At 47.2% G+C, this 27,958-nt stretch overlaps 1 protein-coding gene and 1 pseudogene across 5 annotated transcripts in view; both read left to right on the top strand.

Moving 5' to 3' along the window:
• The first annotated feature begins 6,351 nt into the window (after positions 1-6,351).
• The window catches only part of USP4 (ubiquitin specific peptidase 4), a 71,889-nt gene continuing 50,282 nt past the window's right edge, over positions 6,352-27,958 (top strand). For 2 of the 5 annotated variants that reach the window (XM_053599139.1, XM_053599142.1), the window contains exons 1-6: positions 6,369-6,505; positions 7,904-8,031; positions 9,310-9,440; positions 22,818-22,944; positions 24,156-24,301; positions 24,431-24,492. In XM_053599139.1, coding sequence (XP_053455114.1) covers positions 6,405-6,505; positions 7,904-8,031; positions 9,310-9,440; positions 22,818-22,944; positions 24,156-24,301; positions 24,431-24,492 — 695 coding nt within the window. In that variant the 5' untranslated portion in view covers positions 6,369-6,404. Of the gene's footprint in view, positions 6,506-7,903; positions 8,032-9,309; positions 9,441-22,817; positions 22,945-24,155; positions 24,302-24,430; positions 24,493-27,958 lie in introns of all 5 variants that reach the window. The other 3 variants (XM_053599138.1, XM_053599140.1, XM_053599141.1) reach the window with 3 other exon arrangements.
• LOC128592352 (myoneurin-like) lies at positions 11,151-19,250 on the top strand (annotated as a pseudogene).

The raw sequence follows: 27,958 nt of genomic DNA, 5'->3' as shown, positions 1-27,958 counted from the left end.
AGTTGGAGGTTACTGTGAGCTATAACACCATGGCACTCTACCCAGGGTGACAGCTTGAGAAGCTGTGTAAAAAAAAAAAAAAAGGTTTGACACTTGTAGCTCAGTGGCTACGGCGCCAGGCACATACACCAGAGATGGGAGGTTCGAACCTGGCCTGGTCCTGCCAAACAACAATAACAATTACAGCAAAAGAATAGCTGGGCATCATGGTAGACACCTGTAGTCTCAGCTACTTGAGAGGCTGAAGCAAGGGAATCGCTTAAGCCCTTGAGTTGGAGGTTGCTGGGAGCTGTGCTGCCACAGCACTTTACTGAGAGTGACATAGTCAGACTCTGTGGGGTGGCGCCTGTGGCTCAGTCGGTGAGGTGCCGGCCCCATATACCGAGGGTGGCGGGTTCAAACCCAGCCCCGGCCAAACTGCAACCAAAAAAAAAAAATAGCCAGGCATTGTGGCGGGAGCCTGTAGTCTCAGCTACTCGGGAGGCTGAGGCAAGAGAATCGCTTAAGCCCAGGAGTTGGAGGTTGCTGTGAGCTGTGTGAGGCCACGGCACTCTACCGAGGGCCATAAAGTGAGACTCTGTCTCTACACACACACACACACACACACACACACAAAAGGCTTGGTCCCTGTGGCTCAAGCAGCCAAGGTGCCAGCCACATACACCTGAGCTGGTGGGTTTGAATCCAGCCCAGGCCCACAAAACAACGACGGCTGCAACCCCAAAATAGCCAGGTGTTGTGGCCAGTGCCTGTAGTCCCAGCTACTTAGGAGGTGGAGGCAGGAGACTCGCTTGAGCCCAGGAGTTAGAGGTTGCTGTGAGACGTGATGCTATGGCACTCTACCCAGAGTGACAGCTTGAGGCTCTATTTAAAAAAAAAAAAGAAAGTGGGCGGCGCCTGTGGCTCAGTCGGTAAGGCGCCGGCCCCATATACCGAGGGTGACGGGTTCAAACCCGGCCCCGGCCAAACTGCAACCAAAAAATAGCCGGGCGTTGTGGCGGGCGCCTGTAGTTCCAGCTACTCGGGAGGCTGAGGCAAGAGAATCGCTTAAGCCCAGGAGTTGGAGGTTGCTGTGAGCTGTGTGAGGCCACGGCACTCTACCGAGGGCCATAAAGTGAGACTCTGTCTCTACAAAAAAAAAAAAGAAAGAAAGATCCTTTCATCTCTGCCTCCCAGAAGGCTAGGATTATAGGCGTGAGCCACCACACCTATCTGATTTTTGTAGTTTTGCCTAGTTCAACTGCCTTTAATCACTACTCTTTGATCTTGTCCTGCCTGTTCAGAAATTCTCTTCTGATCTCTCTAATCTCCTGCTCCTATAACATGTATACACACCTCTATGCTGCCAATATTTTCTTTAAGAGCATCTTCATTTTTTTTTTTTTTTTTTTTGTAGAGACAGAGTCTCACCTTATGGTCCTCGGGTAGAGTGCTGTGGCATCACACAGCTCACAGCAACCTCCAACTCCTGGGCTTAAGCGATTCTCTTGCCTCAGCCTCCCGAGTAGCTGGGACTACAGGTGCCTGCCACAACGCCTGGCTATTTTTTGGTTGCAGTTTGGCCGGGGCCAGGCTCGAACCCACCACCCTCGGTATATGGGGCCAGCGCCCTACCGACTGAGCCACAGGCGCCGACCCATTTTTTTTTTTTTTTGAGACAGAGTCTGACTATGTTGCCCTTGGTAGTGTGCCGTGGCATCACACCTCACAGCAACCTCCAACTCTTGGGCTTGAGTGATTGTCTTGCCTCAGCCTCCCAAGTAGCTGGGACTACAGGTGCACGCCACAACATCTGGCTATTTTTTGTTTGTAGTTGTTGTTTGGCAGGCCCGGGCTGGGCTTGAACCTGCCAGCTCCAGTGTATGTGGCTAGGGCCCTAGCCACTTGAGCTATAGGGCCCTAGCCACTTGAGCTATAGTAGCATCTTCAAATGCTACTTAAGGCAAAGGCTCCCTTCTATTTATTTATTTAGACAGAGTCTCAAGCTGTTACCCTGGGTAGAGTGCCATGGAGTCATAGCTCACAGCAATTTATTATTTTTTTTTTTTTGTAGAGACAGAGTCTCACTTTATGGCCCTTGGTAGAGTGCCGTGGCCTCACACAGCTCACAGCAACCTCCAACTCCTGGGCTTAAGTGACTCTTGCCTCAGCCTCCCAAGTAGCTGGGACTACAGTCGCCCGCCACAACGCCCGGCTATTTTTTGGTTGCAGTTCAGCCGGGGCCAGGTTTGAACCCGCCACCCTTGGTGTATGGGGCCGGCGCCTTACCTACTGAGCCACAGGCGCTGTCCCTTTTTTTTTTTTTGTAGAGACAGAGTCTCACTGTACTGCCCTCGGGTAGAGTGCCGTGGCATAACACGGCTCACAGCAACCTGTAACTCTTGGGCTTACACGATTCTCTTGCCTCAGCCTCCAGAGCAGCTGGGACTATAGGCGCGCGCCACAACGCCCAGCTATTTTTCTGTTGCAGTTTGGCCGGGGCTGGGTCTGAACCCGCCACCCTCAGTATATGGGGCCGGCGCCCTACTCACTGAGCCACAAACGCTGCCCAGCTCACAGCAATTTCTAATACTTTGAGATGGTGGCCTGGTGGGCCAGGGGACCAGTTCCCCCATTCCCCTTCCCTAGGAAACAGGGATGGGAGGGGAGGCTGAGCAGAGGACACCGGGATGAGGCCTTGAAGAACACACAAGATAAGGCCTTGCTGACTTTATGGTTCAAACACAGACAGGATAAGGTCATGCTGACTCCATTAATGTTTTATATCTAGCTATTATTATTAATACCATTATTATTTTTTTTTTTTTGCAGTTTTCGGCTGGGGCTGGGTTTGTACCCGCCACCTCCAGCATATGGGGCCAGTGTCCTCCCTCTTTGAGCCACAGGCGCCGCCCATATCTAGCTATTATTTTGCTTAACCAAGTAACCGTAAGTGCCATGCTGTATGTGCCGGTTATAGAGTCTGGCAGCTTGCTTGATGTGTCATCTGACCTGTAAAAGCTGTTCATTAACCCTCGTCGTGGCTGCTCTCTCCTGCTTTCTCAGAGACTTGTGGAGATAGCCGGCCAGCCAGTCTAAATAAAGGCTCCTTATTGGCATTTTGAAGATTATTTGTCTGGTGGTCTTTTCTTGCCCCATAACATCTTGGGCTCAAGTGATCTGCTTGCCTCAGTCTTTCTTTTTTTTTAAATTTTTTTTGCAGTTTTTGGCTGGGGCTGGGTTTGAACCCTCCACCTCCGGCATATGGGGCTGGCACCCTACTCCTTTGAGCCACAAAGCGCCGCCCAGTTTTTCTATTTTTATTTTATTTTATTTATTTTATTTTTAATTTTTTCCCCCTTTCCTTTCTTTTGAGACAGAGTCTCACTATGTTGCCCTTCGTAGAGGGCCAGGGCATCACACTCACAACAACCTTAAACTCTTGAGCTTAAGTGATTCTCTTGCCTCAGTCTCCCAAGTAGCTGGGACTATAGGCACCTGCCACAATGCTGGGACTTCAGGCTATTTTGTTGTTGTTGTTGTTTTTTTTTTTTTTTTTGTAGAGACAGAGTTTCACTTTATTGCCCTCAGTAGAGTGCTGTGGCATCACACGGCTCATAGCAACCTCCAAATCCTGGGCTTAGGCGATTCTCCTGCCTCAGCCTCCCGAGTAGCTGGGACTACAGGCGCCCGCCACAACGCCCGGCTATTTTTTTGTTGCAGTTTGGCCGGGGCTGGGTTTGAACCCTCCACCCTCGGTATATGGGGCCGGCGCCCTGCTCACTGAGCCACAGGCGCCGCCCTATTTTGTTGTTGTTATTGTAGTTGTCATTGTTGTTTGGCAGGCCCAGGTCGGGTTCGAACCTGCCAGCCCTAGTGTATGTGGCTGGTGCCCTAGCCGCTGAGCTATAGGCACCGAGCCAGGTTTCTATTTTTTAGGAGAGATGGGGGTCTTGCTTTTGCTTAGGCTGGTCTCCAACTCGTGAACTCAAGCAATCCACTAGCCTCGTCCTCTCAGAGTGCTAGGATTATAGGTGTGAGCCGCTGTGTGTGCTGGCACAAAGACTCCCTTTTACAGCTGGGGTTGTGCCTGTCATTCCTAATTTATTTTTTTTTGGCCGGGGCTGGGTTTGAACCCGCCACCTCCGCCATATGGGGTCAGCGCCCTACTCCTTTGAGCCACAGGCACCGCCCATTCCTAATTTCTACTGCTTTTGGTTCACTCCCTCCCCTCACTAGAGTCTTACTTTGTTACCCTCCATAGAGGGCAATGATGTCACAGCTCATAGCAACCAAACTCTTGGGCTTTAGTGATCCTCTTGCCTCAGGAGTAGCTGGGATTACAAATGCCTGCCACAATGCCCAGCTATTTTTTTTTTTTTTAGAGATGAGGTATTGCTCTGGCTTAGGCTGGTCTCCACATTCAGGCAATCCACCCTCTTTTGCCTCCCAGATTGCTAGGATTACAGGTGTGAGCCTGGCCTGGTTCGCTCCCTTTAATGGCTCTTACTACACATTACTTGTCACTGGGGTTATTTGCAATCTCTTCTCCTCTACTAGATTGTAAGAGGGGAAGAGCTGTGTCTTAGTTATCTTACTTTTTCTGAGGGCAGGAACTGCTAGACAGGTGAATGGAGACTCATTTAGGCCACCTGCTTGGTGCCTCTTTGCTCTGAGTTTACTACCCGGTGCAGGAGTGGAGGGCTGTTTGTGGGGTCCAGTGGAAAACATAGTACTTAATACAATGTATCTTTTTTGTTGTTGTTCTTTCAGTTTTTGGCCAGGGCTGCATTTGAACCCACCTCCAACTCCTGGGCTCAAGAAATTCTCCTGCCTCTGCTTCCCAAGTAGCTGGGACTACAGGCACCCGCCACAACACCCAGCCATTTTTTGGTTGCAGCTGTCATTGTTGTTTGGTGGGCCCAGGCTGGATTCGAACCCTCCAGCTCAGGTGTATGTGGCTGGAGCCTTAGCCACTTGAGCCACAGGCTCCGAGCCAATACAATGTATCTTGTTCGGGGGGCAGTGCCTGTGGCTCAAGGAGTAGGGCACTGGCCCCATATACCGGAGTCAGTGGGTTCAAATCCAGCCCCAGCCAAAAAACTGCAAGAAAAAAAAAAAAAACAATGTATCTTGTTTGAGAAATAAATTAAGTAGATGCCTCAGCACCTAAAGTGGAGTTCTAGACACATCTAGAGTTCTCCTTTCTCCTCTGCTATCACCCTTCTGTGGCTGCTCATCTCTCTGATAAGCCAAATAGCTCAGTGTGGAGTGTTGATGGAATTGTGCCATGTGCCAAGTGATACTGATGTCCAAGTTGTTTGAGGCGGTTGCTAACCACCAGACCACACCATCCCAGTTCCAGGCGTTGGTGCAACCGGCACTTCCCGAAATCTTTGTAAGGTCGCTAGGGCAGGAAATCCAATACTACTTTTTTTTTTTTTGTAGAGACTGAGTCTCACTTTACCGCCTTCAGTAGAGTGCCATGATGTCACAGGACTCACAGCAACCTCTAGCTCTTGGGCTTCAGCGATTCTCCTGCCTCAGCCTCCCGAGCAGCTGGGACTACAGGCGCCCGCCACAACGCCCGGCTATTTTTTGGTTGCAGTTTAGCCGGGGCTGGGTTTGAACCCGCCACCCTCGGTATATGGGGTTGGCACCCTACTCACTGAGCCATAGGCGCCACCCCCAATACTACTTTTGAGCTGGTGATTTACCTAAGGCAGTGGTTCTCAACCTTCCTAATGCCGCGACCCTTTAATACAGTTCTTGTGGGGCGGCACCTACTCAAGGAGTAGGGCGCTGGACCCATATACTAGATGTGGTGGGTTAAACTCGACCCCAGCCAAAAACTGCAAAAAAAAGAATACAGTTCTTGTGGGTCGCGACCCAGAAGTTGAGAACCGCTGGCTAAGGTCTTCAGCTGAAAGCGGAATAACACGGTGAATGTGAGAAAACGTACGTTTATTGAGGACCAGAATAACCCAGAAGGAGGCATAAGGTGCCTGAAGGGTCATGCGGACTTAATGTCTGACTCTTTGACACTGCCGTGCTGCATAGAGCATCGGAGGTGCAGCGGGTGCCATCCAGAGAGGAGGAAGATGTGCCTAACAGCCACTTGGCAATCGAGCTGCAAAGAGAGGGTGTAAAGCGCAGACCGCAAGAAAAGAGTAAGTGGCAGCTTGGTCTCCCCGCCCACCCCCCTACGATGGGCTTCTTTCTCCACCGCGCATTGATGGGAGAACGGTTGTGCTTGCAGGTAGGGAGAAAAGGCAGGGCCGGCTGGCGCTCGAGGCAGCCGTGGTAGGAGGTGTGGGGCGCCCGCAAGGCGTGCGTGCGTGCGTGCTTACGTATGTAAGCGAGGCTTACGGGACGCCGCATGAAGGGCGGATGTCCGGGCCGGCTGGGCCGGGGTCGCGGGCGAGATGGCGGAAGGTGGAGGCTGTTGTGAGCGACCGGATGCGGAGACTCAGAAGTCTGAGCTCGGGGCCTTGATGAGGACAACGCTCCAACGGGGAGCGCAGTGGTGAGCAGCGAGCCGGCTATTCCGACGCGCAGAGCCGAGGAGCGGAGGCTCTGGTTCTGAGCTAGGCCCCCTTTTCCTCACTTTGGGTACGGGCCGACGGGGGCCGATGTCTGGTGACCCTGAGTGGCTTGACACCTGCTCCTCAGGAGAGGAACCTCCGAATCAGCTCTGGGAAAGCACTGATGGAGCTTGGGGCCATTCAAACCCATTCAGAGCCCCAGGAGTCAGGACCCGCGAGAGCTAGGGCTGCAGGACGTGGAGAAGGAGAGTGAGGGTGAGGAGAGCCCTTTACAATTGAGGGCTAGATTTGTGACTTAGGGGGAAGATGTCCACACCTCACAAGTTTCAGTTCCTTACTGTTAAAAAGCAGGTTAGCAATATTTAGCTTATCGCCTGCATTGGGTTTAAATGAAGATCAGAAGTAGATACTTTTAAGTTGTAAACTGCGGAACAATGTCGAGGTCAGAAGGTGAACAAATGTGTGAAAGCCCCAGATTATTTTGGTAGCAAGTGTCAAAAATATTTGTGGCGGGCGGTGCCTGTGGCTCAGTGAGTAGGGCGCCGGCCCCATATGCCGAGGGTGGCGGGTTCAAACCCGGCCCCGGCCAAACTGCAACAACAACAACAAAAAAAATAGCCGGGCGTTGTGGCGGGCGCCTGTAGTCCCAGCTACTCGGGAGGCTGAGGCAAGAGAATCGCGTAAGCCCAAGAGTTAGAGGTTGCTGTGAGCCGTGTGACGCCACGGCACTCTACCAAGGGCGGTACAGTGAGACTCTGTCTCTTAAAAAAAAAAAAAAAAAAAAAAAAAAATTTGTGGCAGCAGTATCTCAAGAGTGGGAGTGCGGTGCCTGTGAGTAGGGCGCCCTGGCCAAAACCTGCAAAAAAAAAAGTGGGAGAGGATCGCTTAGATCCTGGAGTTAGAAGATTTAAAAGTACAGGATTTGGAAGGCAAGAATGAGATGTGAGGTTTTTTTTTAGAGACAGAGTCTCACTTTATCTCCCTCGGTAGAGTGTCTTGGTGTCACAGCTCACAGCAACTTCCAACTCCTGGTCTTAGGCTTTTCTCTTGTGTCAGCTTCCCGAGTAGCTGGGACTACAGGTGCCCGCCAAAATGCCCGGCTATTTTTTTGTTGCAGTTTGGCTGGGGCTGGTTTTGAACCTGCCACCTTCGGTATATGGGGCCAGCACCCTACTCACTGGGCCACAGGCGCTGCTCAACTTTTTTTTTTTAAGGGACAGAGTATCGCTAATGTTGCCCAGGCTGGTCTCAAGCTCCTGGGCTCAAGTGATCCTCTTGCCTCCGCCTCTTGAGTCGCTGGGATATGCAGGTGTGAGCCATTGTGCCTGCTAGAAACTCACAACCTCATTTTCAGCTACAGTATTTTTGTCTCTCTCTAGGTATCTTATTGACAGCCGATGGTTCAAACAGTGGAAGAAGTATGTGGGCTTTGACAGCTGGGATGTGTACAATGTGGGTGAACATAACCTGTTTCCTGGCCCTATAGACAACTCTGGACTCTTTTCAGGTGCAGTAAATGTTGCTTTTATAGCTAAATGTTCACCTTGGTAGTGGTTACAGGTCATGTGTATTCACATGGAGATTGTGATCCTGACTTTACTAGCATCAGGAAATAGAAACCAGTATACTCAACTTGCATCTATGGCAGAAGACCTTGTAGATCTTTGGGGAACAGTTAAATTGCTTTTTTTCTGGGTGGCGCCTATGGCTCAAGGAGTGGGGCATCTGTCCCATATACCAGGGTGGTGGGTTCAGGCCTGGCCCTGGCCAAAACTACAAAAAAAAAAAAAAAGAAAAGAAAAAAAATTGCTTTTTTTTTTAAACTTAACTGCTTCTGACAAGAGCATGCTTCTTTTTCTCTTTCTTTCTTTTTTTTTTTTTGTAGAGACAGTCTCACTTTACCGTCCTCTGTAGAGTGCCATGACGTCACAGGACTCACAGCAACCTTCAGCTCTTGGGCTTCATTGAGATCCTGTCTCCAAAAAAATAGCTGGGCGTTATGGCTGGCGCCTGTAGTCCCAGGTACTTTGGAGGCTGAGGCAAGAGAATGTCTTGGGTGGCGCCTATGGCTCAGTGAGTAGGGCGCCGGCCCCATATACCGAGGGTGGCGGGTTCAAACCCAGCCCCTGCTGAACTGCATCCAAAAAATAGCCAGGCGTTGTGGCAGGCGCCTGTAGTCCAGCTGCTTGGGAGGCTGAGGCAGGAGAATCGCGAAAGCCCAAGAGCTGGAGGTTGCTGTGAGTCCTGTGACATCATGGCACTCTACCGAGGGTGGTAAAGTGAGACTCTGTCTCTACAAAAAAAAAAAAAAAAATGAAAGATACCATTTTTTTTTTTTTTGGTAGAGATAGAGTCTCACTTTATGGCCCTCGGTAGAGTGCCGTGGCATCACACAGCTCACAGCAACCTCCAACTCCTGGGCTTAAGCGATTCTCTTGCCTCAGCCTCCCGAGTAGCTGGGACTACAGGTGCCCGCCACAACGCCTGGCTATTTTTTGGTTGCAGTTCGGCCGGGGCCGGGTTTGAACCCGCCACCCTCGGTATATGGGGCCGGCGCCTTACCGACTGAGCCACAGGCGCCGCCCAAAAGATACCTTTAAAGAATAAAAAAAAGAGAATGTCTTGAGCCCAGTAGTTTGAGGTTGCTTTGAAGTATGACACCATGGCGCTCTACCGAGGACAACAAAATGAGACTATGTCTCAAAAAAAAAAAAAAAACAAAAACAACAAGCCAACCATTTCTCAGGGTAAAAGGAGTGAGTTATGTTCTATTTTCCTTTTTCAGATCCTGAGAGTCAGACCTTAAAGGAACACTTAATTGATGAACTAGACTATGTATTGGTCCCAACTGAGGCCTGGAATAAATTACTAAACTGGTATGGCTGTGTAGAAGGCCAGCAGCCCATTGTCAGAAAAGTGAGTATGTGGATTTGTCACATCTGTTGGTGTGCACTGCAGGTGCTCCTTGTGGAGTACTGACTAGTGTTAACTTTTCTAGGAAAATGAAATAGTTAAGGTGCTTAAGGCTTTGTTTCTGGTTCTCTTTAGGAATTTGTAGTTATTACTGGTGGTGGGTGACACTACTTACCCAAGATGTTAGAGTAAGTAGCCTCCAAACATCAGAGCTGCCTAGTGGCTTGGGATGTATCTAGTGGTGCTGTCAGTGTACTATTTGGAAGGCTGAATGAGAGAAAGCTCCTTTGGGGCATATGGGCCTATAGTAACATCCTGCTTCTTGTTTCTCTTGAATCCTTTCTGATATCTCTTGTTTTCTATCCTTAAGAGTCTTTAGGCTCGGTGCCTGTAACTCAAGCAGCTAAGGCGCCAGCCACAATACACCTGAGCTGGCGGGTTCGAATCCAGCCCAGGCCTGACAAACAGCAATGAAAACTACAACCAAAAAGTAGCTGGGCGTTATGGTGGGTGTTTGTAGTCCCAGCTACTTGGGAGGCTGAGGCAAGAGAATCGCTTAAGCCCCAGAGTTGGTGGTTGCTGTGAGCTTTGATGCCTGACACTCTACCCAGGGTTACATCTTGAGGCTCTGTCTCAAAAAAAAAAAAAAAAAAAAAAAAAAGAGTCTCTAGCCACATTGTTGAGTAATTAATTTTTTTTCTTTAAGGAGATAAGGCTGGAGTGCAGTGGGACAATCATAGCTAACGACAGCCTTGAATTCCTAAGTTCACATGATTCTCCTACCTCACCCTCTTGAGTAGCTGGGATTACAGGTGTGTACCACTATGCCTGGTTAATTTTTTTTCTTTTTTTTTTGAGATACTTTCTTGCCCTGGTAGAGTGTTGTGGCATCATAGCTCACAGCAACCTCAATTTCTTGGGCTCAAGTAATCCTCTTGCCTTAGTCTCCCAACCAGCTGAGAGTACAGGCACCTGCCACAATATCTGCCTATTTTTTTCTTTTTTTAGAGGTGGGGTCTCGCTGTTGCTCAGGCTGGTCTTCAACTTGTGAGCTCAAGCAATTCACCCACGTTGGCCTCCCAGAGTGCTGGGATTACAGGGGTGAGCCACCATGCCTTGCCCAGCCCAGCTATTAAAAAATAAAAATTTTTTTTTTTCTTTCATAGACATAGGGCTTTATCTACATTGTCTAGTCCTCTAATTTGATCCTGGAAGGGAAGTATGATAAGCAGTAATTTCCCTTTTGGGCAGTTTCTGGCCTTATGGGTAAGCTGTGGCTATCTTTTCTGGTAATTACTTCTTTTTTTTTTTTTTTTTTGTAGAGACAGTCTCACTGTACCGCCCTTGGGTAGAGTGCCGTGGCATCACACGGCTCACAGCAACCTCTAACTCTTGGGCTTACACGATTCTCCTGCCTCAGCCTCCCAAGCAGCTGGGACCACAGGCGCCTGCCACAATGCCAGGCTATTTTTTTGTTACAGTTTGGCTGGGGCTGGGTTTGAACCCGCCACCCTCGGCATATGGGGCTGGCGCCCTACTCACTGAGCCACAGGCACCGCCCCCTGGTAATTACTTCTAAATTAATGAGTTAATTAGCTCATTAATTGTGAACTTTGGGTAATGATCATCTGATAGTTGTCCCAGTGCTTTATCATAAATATGAAAGGTAATTTTTCTGTATATTTAGGTATGTATTGCAGTGGTTGTATACCAATGCCAACGGTACCTGATGAACACCAATGGGGGGTAGTTACTGCCCTCAGAATAAATAGTAGTGTAATTTGTAGAAAACCTATATATTTTACATATCATTGTCTAAGTAACAACAATTTTTTTTTTTTTGAGACAGTCTCATTATGTTGCCCTTGGCAGAGTGCCATGGTGTCACAGCTCACAGCTCACAGCAACCTCAAAGTCTTTGGGCTTAAGCAATTCTCCTGCCTCAGCCTCCCAAGTAGCTGGGAATACAGGTGCCTGCCACAACACCTGGCTATTTTTTGGCTATAGTTGTCTTTGCTGTTTGGCAGGCATGGGGTGGGCCTACTAGCCCTATGTCTACTTGTAATTGCTGTGTGGCTGGCACCCTAGCCACTTGAGGCACAGGTGTCGAGCCCACCCACCTATTTTTTTGGTTGCAGTTGTTGTTTAGCAGGCCTGGGCCAGGTTCGAACCTGCCAACCCTGGTATATGTGGCCGGCGCCCTAGCTGCTAAGCTACAGGCTCTGAGCCTAACTAACAATACTTTAATTTCATTTTCTGTATGTTCTTTTTATTGTATTTCCTTTTTTTGATGTGTGCCTGGGACAAATGTATTTGCTGTATCCACTGGGTTCCCTCATATATTTCTGGTCTCTCCCACAGAGGCAAAGGTATCAGCATTCTTTTTTCTGGTTAACTTTCCCTTATTTTTTTTTTTAGAGACAGTGTCATTTTGTCACCCTTGGTAGAGTGCTGTGTCGTTACAGCTCACAGCAACGTTCAGCTCTTGTGCTTAGGCAACACTCTTGCCTCAGCCTCCAGATCTCTGGATTAGCCCGCCACAATGCCCAGCTGTTTTTTTTGTTGCAGTTTGGCTGGGGCTGCGTTCGAACGCGCCACCCTCCGTATATGGGGTTGGTGCCCTACTCCCTGAGCCATAGGTGCCGCCCAAACTTTTCATTGCTTGTCTCAGCTCTTCCTTTTGCTTCAGTATGAACTGTTCTTTTCAGTAGGCCTTGTCCTTGATTGCACTTGTGTCCACTATATTCATTGCCATTGTTTGTTTTTTATGAAGACTGTGTACATTTTAGGTTTGCCTTCTTATGTTTTCTTCACAGATCTGTCATGCTCAGTCTTTCTAAAAGTATTTTTTTTTAGACAGAGCCTCAAGCTGTCGCTCTGGGTAGGTGCTGTGGTGTCACAGCTCACAGCAACCTCCAACTCCTGGGCTTAAGTGATTCTTTTGCCTCAGCCTCCCAAGTAGCTGGGACCACAGGCGCCGGCCACAACGCCCGGCTATTTTTGGTTGTAGTTCTCATTGTTGTTTGGCGGGCCTGGGCTGGATTTGAACCCATCGGCTCTGGTGTATGTGGCTGGCGCCTTAGCCTCTTGAGTGACAGGCGCAGAGTCCCAAAAGTACTTTTTTGTCCTGATTATTGCTTCAAATGAAGTCATGGCCAGTGGCTATTTGTCTCTTGAAAAAAATCACATACAGGTTTGGTTAGGGTGCCAGCCACATACATTGGAGCGGGCTGATTTGAACATGGCCCCAGCCTGCTAAACAACAAAGACAAGTGTAGACTCTGCGCCCATAGCTCAGTGGTTAAGGGTGTTGGCCACATGCACCTGGTGTGGCGGGTTTGATTACGGCTCAGCCCTAAGAACAATGACAACTGTAACAAAAAATAGCCAGGCATTGTGGTGGGCACTTGTAGTCCCAGCTACTTGGGAGGCTGAAGCAAGAGAATCCCTTAAGCTCAAGAGTTTGAGGTTGCTATGAGCTGTGACTCCACAGTACTCTACTGAGGGCAACATAGTGATACTCTGTCTAAAAGAACAAAAAAAATTTAAAAGAAAAAATCACATGCAAAGTGGCTCATGCCTGTAAGCCTAACACTTGGGAAACCAAGGTGGTGGATTGCCTGAGCTCACAGGTTCGAGACCAGTCTGAGGCAGAGTGAGACCTTATTTCTTTCTTTCTTTCTCTTTTTTTTTTTGGCTGGGACTGGGTTTGAACCTGCCATCTCTGGTATATGGGGCCAGCGCCCTATTCCTTTGAGCCGCAGGTGCTGCCTGAGACCTTGTTTCTAAAACTAGCCAGGCTTTGTGGTGGGCGCGAGTAGTCCCAGCTACTTGGGAGTCAGAGACAAGAAAATCTCTTGAACCCAAGAATTTGTGGTAGCTGTGAGCTGTGATACCGTAGTTCTCTACTGAGGGTGATAAAGTGAGACTATCTAAAAAAAAAAAAAAATATTACATACAGATTGTATACTGCAATGTGAATGATGTTGAAGAAAATTGCCAGGGACCAACACTTCGTTTCTTGGACAGGAATATGTTCTTTTTTCTTTTTTTTTTTTTTTTTTTTGAGGGAGAGTCTTACTTCAGTCTTAGATAGAGTGCCTTGGTGTCATAGCTTACAGCAAGCTCAAACTTTTTTTTTTTTTTCTAAATGTGGCTATATTGAATGTTTTCTTTTTTTGTTTGTTTTTGCAGTTTTTGTCTGGGGCGGGGTTTGAATCCACCACCTCCAGTATATGGGGCTGGCACCTTACTCCTTGAGCCACAGGTGCCATCCCAAGCTCAAACTCTTGAGCTTCAAGAGATCCTCTTGCTTCAGCCTCTGAATAGCTGGGACAACTGGTACCCACTACAATGATCAGCTAGTTTTTTTTTGGCCGGGGCTGGGTTTGAACCCACCACCTCTGGCATATGGGATTGGCACCCTACCCCTTTGAGCCACAGGCGCCGCCCTGATCAGCTAGTTTTATTTATTTATTTAAAATTTATTTTTATTTGGGCGGTGCCTGTGGCTCAGTGAGCAGGGCGCCGGCCCCATATGCCGAGGGTGGCGGGTTCAAACCCAGCCCCAGCCAAACTGCAACAACAACAAAAAAAAAATAGCCGGGCATTGTGGCGGGCACCTGTAGTCCCAGCTACTTGGGAGGCTAAGGTAGGAGAATCGCCTAAGCCCAGGAGTTGGAGGTTGCTGTGAGCTGTTTGATGCCACGGCACTCTACCGAGGGCAATAAAGTGACACTCTGTCTCTATTAAAAAAAAATAAATAAATAAAATTTATTTTTATTTTTATTTATTTATTTATTTATTGCAGTTTTTGGCCAGGGCTAGGTTTGAACCTGCCACCTCCGGCATATGAGGCTGGCGGCCTACTCCTTTGAGCTACAGGTGCCACTCCTCTTTTTAATTTTTAATTTCAGCTTGCTTGTTCATTCTTCTTCGTTTGAAGTACTCTTTTTTGTTTTTCATTTTCTTCTTCCTCTGGCGATGCTCTGTCCAGCTGTTTATGATGTTAGTGGAGACGGGGTCTTACTCTGGCTCACTACTGCTCATACTGGTCTCGAACCTCTGAGCTCAGGCAATCCACCTGCCTCGGCCTCCCACAGCGCTGGGACTACAGGCGTGAGCCACTACGCCCGCCCGACCAGGTAGTTTTTTCTTTTTTTGGCTGGGGCCAAGTTTGAACCTACTACCTTCCATATATGGGGCTAGCACCCTACTCCTTGAGCCACAGGCACTGCCCCAGGTAGTTTTTTTTTTTTTTTTGAGACAGTCTTACTTTACCGCCTTCAGTAGAGTGCTATGGCATCACAGCTCACAGCAACCTATAACCCTTGGGCTTAGGCAATTCTCTTGCCTCAGCCTCCCAAGTAGCTGGGACCACAGGTGCCCACTACAACGCCCGGCTATTTTTGTTGTAGTTGTGACTGCTGTTTTTAGCTGGCTGGGGTCAGGTTCAAACCCGCTACCCTCTGTATATAGGGCTGACACCCCTACCCACTGAGCCACAGTCACCGCCTGACCAGCTATTTTTTTTCTATTTTTTTTTTTTTTTTGGTAGAGATGGGTCTCACTATTTCTCAACTCTTAAACTCAAGCAGTCCAGCTATTTTGCCTGGCCATATACATGCACTTTTTGTTTTTTTTTTTTTTTTTTTTTTGAGACAGTCTCACTTTGTTGGCCCTTGGTAGAGTGCGGTGACATCTTATCTCACAGCAACCTCAAACTCTTGGGCTTAAGCAGTTCTTGTGCTTCAGCCTCCCAAGTAGCTGGGACTACAATGCCCAGATACATACATATACATATATATATATATATATATATATTTTTTTTTTTTTTTTTTTTTTTTTTTTTTTGAGACAGAGTCTCAAGCTGTAGCCCTGGGTAGAGTGCTGTAATGTCATAGCTCATAGCAACCTCCAGCTCAGGCTGAAGTAATCTTTTGCGTCATTTTTTTTATATTTTTAGTGGAAACAGGGTCTTGATTTTGCTCAGGCTGGTCTCGAACTTGTGAGCTCAAGCAGTTACCCACTTCGACCTCCCAGGGTATTAGGATTACAGGCCTGAGCTACCTCGCCCGGCCCATGCCCGGCTATTTTTAGAGATGGGGTCTCGCTCTTTCTCAGGCTAGTCTCAAACCTGTGAGCTCAAGCAGTCCACTCGCCTCAGCCTCTCAGTGTGCTGGGGATTACAGGTGTGAGCCACCGCACTTGGCCTATTACACATGCACTTTATTTTTATTTTATTTTATTTTTTGAGAGAGTGCCTCAAGCTGTCACCCTGGGTAGAGTGCCGTGGCATTGCAGCTCACAGCAACCTCCAACTCCTGGGCTCAAGCGATTCTCCTGCCTCTGCCTCCCAAGTAGCACACATGCACTTTAAATTTCGACAGTTGGAATGTTAAGGAAATTGATCAGACTGCTGACTGTCACAAAGTGGAAGAGGGGTTACTAAATGTAAAATAAAGATGGAAGATTTTGCTTTTATTGCTGATCTGTTTTCTACAGAGGTATCTAGTATTAGTGGATACATTGAATGGAATCAACAGACTTGTCTTCTTACTCTATGAGATTATAACACTCAGGAGAAATCAGAGGTATCTACAGATTTAGATTTTAGGCAAATACTAAAAAAGGAGCTTTGATAAAGAAGTTTCAAAGAAAAAAAGTAGTCTTTAAACTCCTGGAAAATAGGGTAGAATGAAACAGTACAGTATCCCAGTGACTACATTATCCCAGTGACGTTTTAGAGAATGCATGTGTTTTAATTATTCTTAGATGCAAATAAGTTACCCACACTTATAGTAGAACAAGTTGCACACAGAAATGATAATTCAGAGCCAGAGTTGACATCAGTTATGGAAAATAGTTTTCCAGCACAAGCTATTGTGCCAACTATTACAATGAAATGGAAATGAATCCCAGCCAAACTGTGCTCTGAAAGAACACTTTATGTCTAATATAGCCGGTGTCAAGAGTCCTTACAAGTTGGAGAACTCTGGGAAAGTGCTGGATCAGAGGTATTCTTGGTTGCAGCTGTCATTGTTGTTTGGATCAGAGGTATTCTAAGGCCAAACCAGTGCATAAAATGTGTGGGAAAATGTTTTCAGAAGCTAACAGCCTGCAAAGGCACCTTAGAATACATGAAGGAGTCAAATCTTATGTATGTCACTTTTGTGGAAAGGCTTTTACCCAGTGTAAGCAGCTGAAAATGCACGTAAGAACTAGGCGAGGTGGCTCACGTCTATAAGACTACCAGTCTGGAAGGCCTAGGTGGGTGGATTGGCTGAGGTCACAGGTTTGAGATCAGCCTGAGCCAGAATGAGACCCCATCTCTAAAAATAGCCAGATGTTGTGGTGGGTGCCTGTAGTCCCAGCTACTTGGGAGGCGGAGGCAGGAGACTTGCTTGAGCCCAGGAGTTAGAGGTTGCTATGAGCTGTGATGCTACAACACTCTACCCAGGGGGACAGCTTGAGGCTCTGTCTCAAAAAAAACCCCAAAAAACAAAAACAACCACATGTAAGAACTCATGCAGGTGAGAAGCCATATAAACATGAATTGTGTGATAAATGATTTGCGCAAAAATGCCAGCTAGTCTTCCATAGTCACATTCATCATGGTGAGGAAAAATCCTATAAATGTGACGTATGTCATTTACAATTTGCAATTTCTAGCATTATCAAGGTTCATGCAAGTTAGCATAGTGGAGAGAAGGCTTATGTCTGTGATAGGTGTGGACAGAGATTTGCCCAAGCCAGCACCCTCATCTATTACGACTGTAGGCACACTGGAGAAAAGCCTATATGTGTGATACTTTTTGGAAGGCATTTGCTGTCTCTAGTTTTCTTATCACTCATTCCTGAAAACATACAGGTGAAAAATCGTACATATGTGGCATTTGTGGGAAAAGTTTTATTTTTTCCGGAGCGTTCAACAAACACTTTCAGTAGGTTTTTTTTCTTTTTCTTTTCTTTTTTTTTTTTTGCAGTTTTTGCCCAGGGCTGGATTTGAACCTGCCACCTCTGGCATATGGGGCCAGCGCCCTACTCCTTTGAGCCACAGGTGCCACCCCTTCTTTTCTTTTCTTTTTTTTTTGAGATAAGAGTCTCACTCTCACTGGGGCAGAGTACCGTGGTATCACAGCTCACAGCAAGCTCAAGGTCTTGGGCTCAAGTGATCTTCTCACCTCAGTCTCCTGAGTAGCTGGGACTACGGGTGCCCACCACAACTCCTGGCTAGTTTTTGTATTTTTAGTGGAGTTGGGGGTCTCACTCTTGGTTAGGCTGGTCTCAAAATGCTGAGCTCAAGCAATCTACCCACCTCAGCCTCCCACAGCATGAGTCACCATACTTGGCCATCAATAAGCACTTTCGATCCTATACAGGAGAAAGACCATTTATCTGCGAATTATGTGGAAATTCTCATACAGATATTAAAAGTTTATTTTATTATTATAAGTTTTTGAGATAGAGTTTCACTATGTCACCCTCGGTAGAGTGCCCATGGTGTCACAGCTCATAGCAACCTTAAACTCTTAGATTTTTTTTTTTTTTTTTTTTGAGACAGAGCCTCAAGCTGTCACCCTGGGTAGAGTGCCGTGGCATCACAGCTCATAGCAACCTCCAACTCCTGGGCTCAAGCGATTCTCCTGCCTCTGCCTTCCAGGTAGCTGGGACTACAGGCACCTGCCACAACACCCAGCTATTTTTTGGTTGTAGTTGTCATTGTTGTTTGGCGGGCCCAGGCTGGATTCAAACCCGCCAGCTCAGGTATATGTCGCTGGCGCCTTAGCTGCTTGAGCCACAGGTGCCGAGCCCGGATAGCTTGGGCTTTTCTTTTTTTTTTTTGTGGTTTTTGGCTGGGGCTGGGTTTGAACCCGCCACCTCTGGCGTATGGGACTGGTGCCCTACTCACTGAGCCACAGGCACCGCCCGTAGTTTGGGCTTTTCATTGCCATAAATGTTTTTTCCTGCTGAATGGGAGGTGGTTTGCTTCCATATGTCAAAACCTGAGAAATCCTGTTTAGCCTGCACCACTAGGGATCAAGTGGTGATTTTAAGACAGGTGCATTTATGATTCAAAGAGGAGTCGAAGACTCCAAAGCAGAGAACGTCATAGAGGGTTTCATGTCAGTACTTGGGTGTGGTCGCTCAAGGTGCCACAATGCCCGGCTATTTTTTTTTTTTTTTTTGGTTGCAGCCATCATTGTTGTTTGGCGGGCCCGGGCTGGATTCGAACTTGCCAGCTCAGGTGTATGTGACTGGCGTCTTAGCCGCTTGAGCCACAGGCGCTGAGGCTCAAACTCTTAGGTTTAAGCCATTCCCCCAGCTTTTTGGGAGGCCTCAGCCTCCCAAGAAGCTGGGACTACAGGCGCCTACCACAACACTCGGCTTTTTTTTTTGTTGTTGCTGTTGTCATTTAGTTGGCCTGAGCCAGGTTTGAACCTGCTAGCCTTGGTATGTGTGGCCATTGCCTTACCCACTGAGGTACAGGCACCACCCAGATACTAAAAGTTTAAAGAAGCACAAAAGTCCATTCTGGTGCAGATAAAACACTCTGCCACACTAGATTCTAATGTGGCAGAGCCTACTGTGAGTGAACAAGATTCCATACATAAAAGTTCTTTATCAGATACTATGGATGTGAAGCCTTCTGATAGGAGCTTACCACTAACTCTTCAACTTGGTACTGAGGACCACATGCTTTTACCTATCATAGGTTGTCAGTGTCGTGTGTATACATTATATACATTATTGAAGTTAACTGTGAATGAATATTTAGAACCAGAATTGATTTTTGTTTTTCAATTTTCCTGACTTTATGAGGAATATGGACTTGCTAAGACATCTCTGGTAGGAAACATAAACATCTCTGGTAAGGTGGATACATTCATGTTAAATTCCCATTTATTTGGGGGAAAAAAAGTTGGAAAGCATGGAATGGAGCTTTGGGTTCTATTGCTGATTGCACTCCTGATTAAGTTCTCATAATATTAGCCAATTGTTTTCTCCCCTGATCCTTTATTGGCTGTGAGTTCTATCCATATCATTTCCTGATGGTGCCATCATCTGAGCCATAGGCTGCTCTATTTTTTTTTTTTTTTTTTTTGTAGAGACAGAGTCTCACTTTATGGCCCTCTGTAGAGTGCCGTGGCATCACACAGCTCACAGCAACCTCCAACTCCTGGGCTTCAGCGATTCTCTTGCCTCAGCCTCCCGAGTAGCTGGGACTACAGGCGCCCGCCACAATGCCCAGCTATTTTTTTTTAGTTGCAGTTCAGCCGGGGCCGGGTTTGAACCCACCACCCTCGGTATATGGGGCCGGCACCTTACCGACTGAGCCACAGGCGCTGCCCCTATTTTTTTTTTTTTTTTAAGAGCTAGACTCTTACTTTATCCCCCTCAGTAGAGTGCTGTGGTGTCACAGCTCACAGCAACCTCCAGCTCTTGGGATTAGGCAATTCTCTTGCCTCAGCCTCCTGAGTAGCTGGGACTATAGGCGCCTGCCACAAAGCCTGGCTATTTTTTTTTTGTCGTTGCAGTTTGGTGGGACTGGGTGTGAACCTGCCACCCTTGGTATATGGGGTCCGTGCCCTACCCACTGAGCCACAGGTGCTGCTGAGGCTGCTCTATTTTTACAACAGGGTGTACTCTTCTTTTTGGCTCTGTATTTTGTCTTTCTTTCTTCTCTTCCCTTTCTTTCTTCTCTTCCTTTCCTTCCTTGTCTTCCCTTCCCTTCCCTTCCCTTTTCCTTCCTTTTTCTTTCTTTCATCTCACTCTATTGCCCACACTACAGTGCCATGGCATCAGCCTAGCTTGTAGCAACCTCAGAGTCCTGGTTTCAAGTGATCCTCCTGCCTTAACCTCCCAAGTAGCTGGAACTACAGGTTCCCCCCAGAGTCTTAAGCTGTTGCCCTGGGAAGAGTGCTGTGGTGTCACAGCTCATAGCAACCTCAAACTCTTGAGCTTAAGCTATTATTGTGCCCCAGCCTCCCAAGTACCTGGGACTACAGGTGCCTGCCACAACACTTGGCTATTTTTTTGTTGTTGCAGTTGTTGTTTAGCAGGCCCAAGCTGGGTTTGAGCCTGCCAGCCTCTGTCTATGTGGCTGGCACCATCACCTTTATTCTACGGGTGCTGAGCCTATTCTATTTTTTGTTGTTGTTGTTGTAGAGACGAGTTTCACTTTATGGCCCTCGGTAGAGTGCCATGGCATCACACAGCTCACAGCAACCTCCAACTCCTGGCCTTAAGCGATTCTCTTGCCTCAGCCTCCCGAGTAGCTGGGACTACAGGCGCCCGCCATAACGCCCGGCCATTTTTTGGTTGCAGTTTGGCCAGGGCCGGGCCTGAACCCGCCACCCTCGGTATATGGGGCCGGCGCCCTACCGACTGAGCCACAGGCGCCGCCCCTATTCTATTTTTTTTTTTTTTTTTTAGTAGAGATGAGTTTTTGCTCTCAGGCTGGTATCAAACTCTTGATCTCAGCTATCCTCCCACCTCAGCCTCCCAAAGTGCTAGGAATATAGGCATGAGTCACCACTGCTGGCCCATATTGCATTTCTTCTCCATCATCATCATCAGTAGCAGCTTCCTCTTCACTCTCTTCCCCAGAACGAATAATTTCAGGTTTCACCTCTCGAAATTCTTTCTGTTTACTATCTGAACTAGGGAAAATATTTTCATCATTTTCTTTAAAATCTGGCACTATTGGCTTTTCTTCTGTCTCAGTTACTGCCAAATTATATTGCCTCTGCCATATTTGTGTCTGTATCATGAGGGGGAAAAAGTAAGTTATTGCTTTACTTAAATAGATTTATAGACTTGTCAGATATTCTTTATTTTCAGTCCTCCATACCCTGATCTTTACCAAACAACAGATATGCTGCTTACTAGCTTGAGTGTGAAAAACACTTAGAAAAAATTAGAATACCAGCTTTTCCTGGGAAAGAGACTGCAATTCATTGTTGCCAGTAGGAAAAGTGTTAAGAACTAGTGATCTGGCTTGGCACCTGGGGCTCAAGTGGCTAAGGCGCCAGCCACATACACCTGAGCTGGCGGGTTTGAATCCAGCCTGGGCCCACCAAACAACAATGATGGTTGCAACCAAAAAGTGGCCCGGTGTTGTGGCAGGCGCCTGTAGTCCCAGCTACTTGGGAGGTGGAGGCCAGAGAATCACTGGAGCCCAAGGGTTAGAGGTTGCTGTGAGCTGTGATGCCAAGGCACTCTACCCAGGGCAATAGCTTGAGGCTCTGTCTCAAAAAAAAAAAAAAAGAACTAGTGAGACCACAACCCCCTGCATAAAAAAACAAACCACAGGGTGGTGCCTGTGGCTCAGTGGGTAGGGCGCCGGCCCCATATACCCAGGGTGGCGGGTTCAAACCCGGCCCCGGCCAAACTGCAACCAAAAAATAGCTGGGCGTTGTGGCGGGCGCCTGTAGCCCCAGCTACTCAGGAGGCTGAGGCAAGAGAATCGCTTAAGCTCAGGAGTTGGAGGTTGCTGTGAGCTGTGTGATGCCACGGCACTCTACCGAGGGCCATAAAGTGAGACTCTGTCTCTACAAAAAAAAAACCACAGTGGAGGGTTTAGTCCCTGACCACCCCCCCATTGGTGTGCATCTGTTTTAGGGCAAGAGTAGTTGATTACAGTGTACTTTGGCCATGTCTGAAAGAAGACCTTTCTATTCAAAGCTGACTTCTTGAGACTACTTGAAGGCCATAGCGTTGTATCAAAACCAGTGAGGAATAGGCTTCTGTCTGGTTCCTTTAAGATGCTCTTGGTCAGTCCAGGCGCAGTGGTTTGTGCCTGTAATCCTAGTGCTCTCGGAAGCCGAGGCAGGTGGATTTCCTGACTTCAGGAGTTGGAGACCAGCCTGAGCAAGAGCAAGATCCTGTCTCTAAAAATAGCCAGGCCTGATAGGCTCCTATAGTCCCAGCTACTCAGGAGGCTGAGGCAAGAGAATTGCTTTTAACCCAAGTTTGAGGGTGCTGTCATCTATGACTCCACGGCACTTTCTACTGAGGGTGACAGAGTGAGTCTCTGTCTCAATGAAAAAAATAAGGTGCTCATGGCAAAAGGGATTTTGCAGATGTGACTTTCCTAATTAGTGGAAAAAAGATTTTTTTTTTTGTTTTTTGGCCAGGGCTAGGTTTGAACCCGCCATCTCTGGCATATGGGACCAGCACCCTACTCCTTGAGCCACAGGCGCCGCCCTGGAAAAAAGATTTTTAATCACTTCAGAAGGCACTGATGGCTTTAAAAGCCTATACTTCTGATCCCCTCATCGCTGTAGGAAATTGATTATCATGAAGTTTCTACTCATGATTATCTTCAGTAGATGTAGAACCACATACAGCACCTTCATCCCTGTCTCTTGTTCTCAGGTTGTGGAGCATGGCCTGTTTGTCAAACACTGCAAAGTGGAGGTATATTTGCTGGAATTGAAGCTCTGTGAAAACAGTGACCTCACCAATGTGTTCAGTTGCCATTTCAGTAAAGCAGACACCATTGGTAAGCAGTTGGGTTGGGCTCCCTGTTATTTGGTGAGAGTGCAGGGCATTGTGATTGATGGGAGGCAAGCTGGGGTACCTTCAGATTTTCATTTTTTGTTGTTGTTTGTTTTTTAGTCTGTTTTGTTTTTTTACTGTGGCCCTCAGTAGAGTGCCATGGTGTCACAGCTCACAGCAGCCTCCAGCTCTTGGGCTTAGGAGATTCTCTTGCCTCAGCCTCCTGAGTACCTGGGACTAGAGGTGTCTACCATAATGCCCGGCTATTTTTTTGTTGCAGTTTGGCCGGGGCTGGATTCTAGCCCACCACCCTCAGTATATGGGGCTGGCGCCCTACTCACTGAGCCACAAGCGCCGCCCATGCCTTCACATTTTCTACCTATATCATCTCGTGCTTTGGTTGCCAAGTCTTGAGCTGGGAGCCTATTCCACAGGGGATTTGCATGAAGAGTCAAGCCTGGGAATCATGGTCTGTAGAGCAATTGGCCATGGTCCTTGCCCGTTTGTCGGTGCAGATGAAATAATGCAGATTCAGAGAAGTTGAAAAATAATTTATTATAGAAATCTCAGCAAGAAATTGGCAGAGCTAGCTTTTGTGTGTATGTGTGTGTGTGATAGAGTCTTCTGTTGCCCTGGTTTGAATGTGGTGCTATCATGCCTCACTGTAACTTCAAACTCCTGGATTCAAGTGATCCTCCTGTCTCAGCCTCTTGAGTAGCTAGGACTACAGGTGCTCTTCCCCCACCAATGCCTAGTTAATATTCTATTTTTAGTAAAAATGGGGTCTCCCTCTTGCTCAGGCTGGTCTCAAACTCTTGAGCTCAAGCAGTTTTCTCGCCTCAGATTCCCAGGGTGCTAGGAATACAGCTGTGAGCCACTGTGCATAGCCCAGAGCTAGCTTCTGAAACCAGACCTGTCTTAAGTCCAAGGACAGACTTTCTTCCTGTGTTGCTTCTATGCTATAAATGGGAGGCTTGTCATCAGAGAAGAAGGATAGGCAAAGTTTCTGAGCATATGAGTGCAGGAGGACACCCATAGAAGATGATTGGCTGTAGGAGTTATCCAAGGACTGAAGTCAGTCAGAACTTTTAGTCCAAAGCACCTATGGGTATCCAAAAGGGAAGGCAGGCGAGTAATTTTTTTTTTCTTTTTTTACTGCTGTCTTTACTTTTGCATCTGGAGAAAGCCCTGAGTAATGTTTTTGTCTGTCCTTAGCTACCATCGAGAAGGAGATGCGGAAGCTATTTAACATCCCTGCGGACCGTGAAACACGGCTCTGGAACAAATACATGAGCAACACCTATGAGCAGTTGAGCAAGCTAGACAACACTATACAGGATGCTGGGCTATACCAGGGTCAGGTAGGAGGTCCTAGACATGCCTTAGTAGGCAGCTCTGCCCAGGGTGTATGGCCAGATACTATCTGGTTCTAAGGATGTTTGATGTGCAGTAATGTGAAGTCTCCTCATTTAATTTCTCCTTTCACTCAGGTGCTAGTCATTGAGCCTCAAAATGAAGATGGCACATGGCCCAGGCAGACCCTACAGTCAAAGTAAGTAAATTTTTTCTCCCTTGTGTCTGGGCTCACATGTCTTTCCTAAGGCCATTACTTGTACTAGGAAACATTGTTCTAAATCAGATGAAAAAAGCACACCCAGTTTACTCAGTTTCATATCTGGAGTTTTTAATTCTGGGTGAAGACTCAGGCCTTTTGTAAGCAGCATGCCATCTAAGGGTGACCTCTCAGAGTGTCTCAGCTGGGTGGTACCCTCTCCTTGTTGAGATTTAGAGAAGCAAGAGGTCTGATGGTCCAGGACCTGAGATTGCTGAACTGCCAAGAAGTGACTTTGTTATTTCTCCACCTGCAGTTAGAGGTTTGATAGAAAAAAGGAGGGCTCAAGCATTGGTGAGGGGATTCCATCCCACTCTACCAAGTGGCCTTGTTGCCCTTTAGCTTGCTGAGGGATTTCTTTAACTGTTAAATTTGGATTCCAGGTACATCTTTCTCATGTGATGTATGGAATTGAATTGTGCATGTCCTTAGAAGGGAAGAGAAAGAAATGATAAATTTTCCCTGTGGTGTATGTTGGGAAAATTATGTTTCAGTAATTATAGAGACAGTGTTGGACTCTACCCTCTTTCCTTAGGACTGTGACCATTACATAGTGAAGGTCTCATAGCTCATTTGAGAAGCATGCAAACCATGTGCCTTTTCTTGAGAAACAGGCATTAAGATACAACATTTTTCACAAATAGTTTTGAGGGTTTCACAGACCTCTTGAAACCCAGCCATGGACTCTCAGTTTAAGAAACTAGTCACTGTTTCCTGACGAGATGACCAAATAGGCTCGGTGCCCGTAGCATAGTGGTTACAGTGCCAGCCACATACACCAAAGTTGGCCGGTTCAAACCCAGCGCAGGCCAGCTAAAACAACAATGACAACTGCAACAAAAAATAGACGAGACGGCCATCATGGCAGGTTCCTGTAGTCCCAGCTACTTGGGAGGACAAGGCAAGAGAATCACTTAAGCTAGTGGTTCTTAACCTTCCTAATGCTGCGACCCCTTAATACAGTTCCTCATGTTGTGGTGAACCCCAACCATAAAATTATTATTATTATTATTTTTTTTTTGAGATAGAAGCTGTCACCCTGGGTAGAGTGCTGTGGCATCATAATTCATAGCAACCTCCAGCTCCTGGGCTCCTGGGCTCAAGCGATTTTCTTGCCTCAGCTTCCCAAGTAGCTGGGACTACAGGCACCCGACACAACGCCCGGCTAGTTTTTGGTTACAGCCGTTATTGTTTGGCGGGCCCGGGGCTGGATTCAAACCCACCAGCTCAGGTGTATGTGGCTGGCCCCTTAGCCGCTTGAGCCACAGGCGCTGAGCCCATAAAATTATTATTGTTGCTAATTCATAACTGCAATTTTGCTACTGTTATGAATCGTAATGTAAATATCTGATATGCAGGATGTATTTAGGTGACCCCTGTGAAAGGGTAGGTCAACCCCCAAAGGGGTCATGACCCACAGGTTGAGAACTGCTGGCTTAAGCCTAAGAGTTTGAGGTTGCTGTGAGCTGTGATGGCACGGCACTCTACCAAGGGCGACATAGTGGGACTCTGTCTCAAGAAAAAGATGACCAAATAGCTATAGTAGGCAGAATAATGTGACCCCAGGTTGTCTATGTTCTGTTCCCTAGTACCTATGAATATGTTAATTTACATGGCAAAAGGGACTTCGCAGATGTGACTGAGAATCTTGAGATAGTGAGATTATCCAGATACGCTCAGTGTAAATCACAAGGGTCCTTGTGAGTGAAAGAGAGAATCAGGATTGTCAGGGAGGTATGAGGATGGAAGCAGAGTCAGGGTGATGAACTCAGAGTGATGAGAAAGACTCAACTGGCCCTTAGCCTCTAGAGCAGCCTCTAGAAATCCCTAAAGTTTCTATAGAAATACCTACAAAGGTATTCAGCCTTGCCAAGACTTTGATTTAAGTTTAGAGAGAACTGTTTCAAATTTATGACCTCTAGACCTGGGACATAACTAATTTGTGTTATTTATTTTTGAGACAGAGTCTCAAGCTGTTACCTTGGTAGAGTGCTGTGGCATCACAGCTCGCAGTAACCTCCAACTCTTGGGCTTACGCGATTCTCTTGCCTCAGCCTCCCAATTAGCTGGGACAATAGGTGCCTGCCACAACACCTGGCTATTATTTTTGTTGCAATTGTTATTGTTGTTTTAGCTAGCCTAGGCTGGGTTCAAACCTGCCAGCTTTGGTGTATATGGCCAAGGCCATACCCACTGAGCTACGGGTGCTGCCTAATTTGTGTTATTTTAAGCCACTGAGTTTGTGGTAATTTGTGACAGCAGCAACATGAACCTAATATACTAGCCCAGACAGCCAATCCCTTCTTGGAACTGAAAATGCCACAGAAGTGAGAGAAAATGACATAACTGAAAGATTCTCCCCAGAAGACAAAAGGTGGTTGAATTGCAGTCTACAAGGTAGAGTTGGTAGCTCTGAGCAGTCTTGGCCAGGGTAGACCATTTTAGTTGTGTTTTTTTCTCTTCTCTTCTTCCTATTCTTCCATACCCAAAGCCCTAAGAGAGTCCAGTGAAGGGAGATAGCTTTTGGAAAAGAAAAGTGACTCATGGAGATGCCCTGAAGATGAGAGTCTCCTGGTAAGGTGTGGGTCTATGTGGAGTGAGCCCGGAGTGGAATTCCTGGGGTACATTCCTCATGCCACTACCCCACTAGAGTTAGACACTGGTGTAGGTGCTCAGAATACTGTGTTAAGACAGACAAGGTCTTTATCCTCAGGGAGCAGAAAATAGATAAATAAGAAAATCTGATGTTTATATATACCATGGAAAAAAATCAGGGAGAAAGAATTAGTAAGGCCTGGGCTTTTGGAAAGGGTCAGATTTAGACGCTGTGATTGGGAGGCTTCACTGAAGTGTCATTTGAACATGGTCATGGGGAAGGTGAGAAAGTCAGTAATGAGTGTAGTACTTAACAGAGACAGAAACATTGTAAGGGAGAGGTGACAACAGCTGTAGAAGTCCTAAGGCAGAAGCATGCCTGGTTAAAAACTAGTAGAAGTTTTTTTTTTTTTTTTTTTCTCTTTTTTTGTAGAGACAGAGTCTTATTTTGTCACCCTTGGTAGACTGTTGTGGGGTCACAGCTCACAGCAACCTCCAGCTCTTGGGCTTAGGTGATTCTCTTGCCTCAGGCCCCCGAGTAGCTGGGACTATAGGTGCCCACTACAACACCCGGCTATTTTTTGTTGCAGTTTGGCCAGGGCCGGATTCAAACCTGCTATCCCTGGTATATGGGGCTGGCACACCAGCTCACTGAGCCACAGGCGCCACCCCCGAACCAGCAGACGTTTGTTGTGGCTAGGTCTAAGGGGCATGACAGGAGTGTGGAGAAGGATAAGGCCTAGGATGTGAGGAGGTGGCAGGCTCTGTAGTCCTTGTGAGAGTCAGGTTCTGACTTTATATCGACATATGG

Source organism: Nycticebus coucang, chromosome 8, assembly GCF_027406575.1.
Source record: "Nycticebus coucang isolate mNycCou1 chromosome 8, mNycCou1.pri, whole genome shotgun sequence".
In the NCBI taxonomy this organism is placed as follows: Eukaryota; Metazoa; Chordata; class Mammalia; order Primates; family Lorisidae; genus Nycticebus; species Nycticebus coucang.
This window is presented reverse-complemented; position numbering and strand designations above follow the sequence as displayed.